This window comes from Centroberyx affinis, unplaced genomic scaffold (assembly GCF_046629955.1).
Source record: "Centroberyx affinis isolate AG114_WGS23_722 - 3 ecotype Tasmania unplaced genomic scaffold, CSIRO-AGI_Caff_v1 ptg001229l_1, whole genome shotgun sequence".
Taxonomy (NCBI): domain Eukaryota; kingdom Metazoa; phylum Chordata; class Actinopteri; order Beryciformes; family Berycidae; genus Centroberyx; species Centroberyx affinis.
Window position 1 is genome coordinate 84,248 of NW_027279742.1, and position 5,162 is coordinate 89,409.

The 5,162-nt window shown below is 42.5% G+C and overlaps 1 protein-coding gene across 1 annotated transcript; it reads right to left on the bottom strand.

Annotated features, from left to right (window-relative positions):
* Nucleotides 1–1,334: 1,334 nt before the first annotated feature.
* adipoqa (adiponectin, C1Q and collagen domain containing, a) lies at nt 1,335–4,561 on the bottom strand. Its single transcript, XM_071524750.1, is given in 5 exon segments — nt 1,335–1,367; nt 2,614–2,772; nt 3,655–3,810; nt 3,845–3,909; nt 4,369–4,561. Coding segments are annotated over 5 exon segments (606 nt in total).
* Between the last annotated feature and the right edge of the window lie 601 nt (nt 4,562–5,162).

The following is a 5,162-nucleotide window of genomic DNA, read 5'->3' on the forward strand; positions in this document are numbered from 1 at the left end:
GACGGAAGTCTATCAGCTTACCACGTTTATACAGATATTAGCCCATTCTGATACATTTTCCTACTCAACAGAATGGGGCCTAGAATAGAGCCCTGTGGGACCCCAAAGGCTATATCTTAAGGAGAATAACTTACCTGTTAAACCTGCAATAAGCGATATCAGAGCTTATAACCAATCCTGAAACTATGTGCTATGTGGAGATTTCATTGAGACATAATGATAATATCCATACAGGGGACCAGCTGTCTTGCTGTTTTCACCTCTTTTCTAAAGCTAGTTATCAAATTCTGCTCCGGAACAAAACTCCTCCCACTCCATTTCCTTTCCACTTTTTTTTTAAACTAGCTTGGCTCCTCCCTCGCTGTTTAAAAGCAAACCTCACCCCCTCCCATTCCTGAAGAAAAGCAATGATGCGAGCGAGTAAACTTGTTAAACTAGTAAATTTGCTAGCTACCTCTTCACTTGTCATTCTGGGACATGTAATCTTCAGCGGGAGAAAGATCTTGCAAAGTGAGACCGGTAACCGTGAGACTTCTCTGCAGGTACGTTTAGCTTAACTATAGCATTTTCCTTCCATTTGTCCTTCATAGGTCTCTGTAGTGCAGTGGCTTTGCTGTCTGTGATTTAATGTGTTGCGGTTTATGTAGCCCTCTAGTGGTCAGAAAAATTGCTTATTGCAGCTTTAAGAGTGTATTCAAGTATGTTCTATTAATGAGATAAGAGTTGAACCAGACTAGTGCGGTCTCTGAGAAGCCAAGCCAGCCTTTAAGGCGGTTTAAAGGAATTGCATGATCAAACGTATCAAAAGCTGCCCTGAGATCTAAAAGAACTAAAACTGACAAGAGTGTCAAAAGAAGGACATTTGTAACCTTAAGGAGAGCAGTCTCAGTGCTATGAAGCATTCCAAAACCAAATATGTTTTTCAAATATGTAAAAAAAAATTAGAAAAGACATTACCCAAATTTGTTAGAATATGACTTTCTCAACAACATTAGATAAAAAAGGAAGTTTGGAAGTAGCTCTGTAGTTGCACACAACTGTGAGGTCCAGCTTAGGTTTTCTTTAGTAGGGGTTGAACTACTGCGTGCTTAAAAAAGGTTGAGAAATTGTAGAGTCAGAGAGCGGTTGACAATAGATATAACACTAAAAACATCTTTGAGGAGTTTAGTGGGAACAATATCAAGATGGCAGGTAGAAGTCTCCTCCAGGAGTAGAGAGATGGTTTCAAAAGAGTTCAATACTGCTGAGTTAACTGGAGTAATAGACAGGTCCCACACAGGGGAAATATTTCACTTTATATTTTCCACTCTTTGGTGAGGATTTTCAGAAACTCTTCACACTTTGCAGGGGAGGCCTCTGAAGAATATCTAGGGGAAGGGGTGACAACAGAATTAATTACAGTGAACAGCACCCTAGATTTAGGGTGATTCACATAGATCACTGTCAGAATAGAAGGTTGTTCTTGCATCCTTAACTGCCTTTTGAGTTTTTTATTAAATCTCAGAGGAAACTTGCAACTTGTAAGCTTTCCATATGCACTCAGCCTCTCGACATTGTCTCTTTAATTTTTGTTCCGTTTTAACACAAAATGCAGTACGTTAACAGAGACATCTGTTGATGCAACATACTGTATATTGTTCTGAACAGATGTAGAACAGATGTAATGTAAAAAAAATAAATGTAAATGTGTGTTGTCCCAAACTAGACACATGGACGTATTGAAAATGACACATTCGTTTTGAAGGGAGAGAAACAGGAAAAAACTGACAGGGAAGAAGAGCAAGTCTGATAGGAGCCAGTTATGTACCTTATTATCTGGGCCCATTTTGTTGTTTGGTGATGTATTTTTCTTATTCCCATCGATAACTGGACAAATGTAGATGACACTCTATTTCCAGCACAGCTACAGTGAAATTTGATAGCAAACATCAGCGGTAAACGTCAGGTTTTTGTGTCAGCCCCTCAAAATCAAAGAGTAAGAGCTTCTTTCTAGATGTTTTGTACCAACGTTCAGCAATCATACAGGGAGTGAGTTTTGGAACACATTTATCACAAGAAGTGTTGCAAAAGTCAAGGCACGCAGATTCGTCACTTTGTGATGCAAGAGAGCACATTTGTGAAGGTGCAGTGACCGATTCGAGAGGTTGTAATCACAGAGTTGTGGTTGTACTGGAAAATGGACTCAAGTAAAATAAATAAATATGAGTAAATGTTGGATTACAAGTTTGCAGCTGTCATTGCATTCGTGTAAATACCAATCTACACATTTGTGAATATTTTTTCTGTGACTTCACATTCATTTTTGTTCTTCAAGTTCTCACATCGTATTTTACAAGTTCTCACATCAAGTCTACAAGCTCTCGCATTTTGCAACATATTTACCTTCATACAAAGGTTGCATGCTGCTTCTTCCATTAATGTTACAGTGAAGGCAGAACTGTAGTGGCCTTGTTTAGATAAAGTAATGGAGCATGACAAGACAGGTTTTGCAGTCAGACTCCCACTGGGGCCACCCATGCTAAAAATGAATGCACTCATGGCACTGCAAGGTGTTTTGGGTAAAAGCATCCAACAGCTGGTAGAGTTTTTTTTTCTATTTGTGGTGTTACTCACCTGCAGCCAGACCTGGTCTCCATGTGTGAGGGAGAGAACGGCTCCTACTGAAGCCTGGTCCAGATCAGAGGACAGGTACTGGTCCAGGGTCAGGGATGCCAAATGTACAAACCCACTCACCCTGGAAGACACACAGACATCAACATGTATGTGTGTGTGCTTCCAGTGAAGCTTGCATGGTTGCTGCCTATACAGCCCTGTGCGGCAGGGGTGATACTTCACTGGACTCCAGCATCTGTGAGCGACCACAGCTTGACCATAAATAGATACAACTTCAGAGGAGGGCTTGACACCAACCTGCTCCAGGACAGAACCAACTTCCTATCCTCTGGAGACCCAGGGAAATGGAGCAGACTGCCGTGATCCATCCTGACCAGAGTCTGTTTTCAAGACCGGTGTATTTTCTGGGAGGCTTCTGGCTTCCGCTTCTGTATTGTTGAGTTACAGCTACAGATGCCAGAGGTTCTGCCAAGTACTGTAACAATGTATAAACACTTTCTTGTGATGGCGAGGTGGTTTGATATTCCATATGATGTGTTTTCCAATGCACCCAACACCCATGATGACATTTTTGTAAACAAAAGCCTAAGGAAAGTCCTGATTCTGGGAACAGCCTGCATATTTGACGTATATATGAATCAGGCCATTAGCTTAATGTATCTGTAACTTGGGTTCTTCTCCTGTAGGCTCATGGTTTGGATTATTGGCAGCCTTGGATGCGTCCATCAGCTGGCTGTCAGAGGCTTGGGGATTGCAAGTCTGCCAGGAGAAAGAGCTAAGCAGCTGGCAAGATACTGATCCATCTGGACTGTCACTGGTAGACCGGCTGTGAGATGGAGGAGGAGCCACCAAGCGTCCGTAACTGTAGAACCTTGAAATATTTGAATCCTGTGCTGTTATCTGAACAAGCGGGTTCAAATAAAATATTTAAAGTGTGTGTGTGTGTGTGTGCACGCGGTTGTGTGCAAATGCTTGAATGCATTTGTGTGTGTATGTGTGTGTGTGTGTGTGTGTGTGTGTGTGTGTGTGTGTGTGTGTTACCTGAACAGTGATGTGGAAGGTGAAGTAGTACAATCCTGGGATAAAGCACCTGAACTTCCCCGAAATATCATCATAGTGATGCTATGAAATGAAGAGAGGAATTACTGGCTGACTGAATAACAGATTGAATGACTGAATGAATGAATGACTGAATGACTGAATGAATGAGTACTGGGGCATGTTGTGAAACTGGGGGTTTCTAGAGTGACCCGGCATCTCCAGGTTCACCCGGATCCCCTCTCTCGCCCTGTACACCTAGGTGTGTGTATTGTCTGTGTTAGTATGCATGTAATCCATAAGCCTAGAGAAATGGAGGTGTTATGTCACAGGTTTGATCCCCAAAACAGCCAAAGTGTATCCTACCTGCTCACTCATTGTAAGCCATATTTCTGCTTGCTTGCATAGCTTAATTCACAGTTGAAATACCTGTGACTGCATGTGTTAACCAAGGAAATTCAAAATATCAGTAGAATACATTTTTGCAGTGATGCATACATGTTTGGTAAACAGATCTATCAAGCTCTGTGAGGTTTTGCTGAACGAGTTTCTACCACGTTAGGACCAAGTGTCCACATGTTAAAGTGGGCTGGAGACCGTCCTGTAACTGAAAGGTCACATGTCTGATTTCTGTAATAGCCAATATGCCTCAATTACCATGTGTCCAAATGTAGAATGTAATGTAATTTAGTATGTAATTCAGTGTGTTTGCTCTACCTCTCTCTCCAGTCTCGCCTGGCTCCCCAGGACGGCCCTCTCGCCCGTCCGGTCCCGGCTGTCCGTCCCAGCCTGGGGTCCCCGGTACTCCTCTCATCCAGTCCGCACAGCCCTCTCTGGGGTCAAGGGTCACCTCCTCACCTTGGCCCCGGCTCCACCCAGCAGCCAACACACAAGAAACAGCAGCCAGCATGCTTTCATCAGAGCGACCTCACAGTGAATGATGAACAAATGAACAAATGCTAGACACACACTACTTGTAATATAACAAGGTAACAGTAAACATGTCGCTCCTTACAAGTGATGTAATCAGTTACAAATATCACCTTGTTTTGACCTGTAGTTGCAGCGCCCCCCTTGGGTTAGTCAGTGTAATTTAGAAAATTCCAGAGTGCTGCGGTGAGATGCATAATTTCCCAGAGTTTACTCAAAATCAGATAAGTGGTGTCTGAGATATCGATCATGGCACATGGACAAACAAACAACCAATGTAGCGCCCCCCCTTGGGCCAGTCAGAGTAATTCTGAAAATGCTGGAGTGCAGTTTTTGTCAAAATCCAATCAGTGGTGTCTGAGATACTGCGCGTTATGGACTGACGATCGAACTAATGAACAAGCCATAAAAAGAAGGTCAAAAACAATTACTAACCCTAACCCTTAATTTTAAGAAGTGATTTAAAAGATAATATAGATTTTGCCAATGGCCCAATCAATAATCTCCATTTAGGAACAGCCAATAAGAACCCACCCAAAGACCTCAGGCTACGATCCGGCTCATATGGGCTTAAAAGGTCT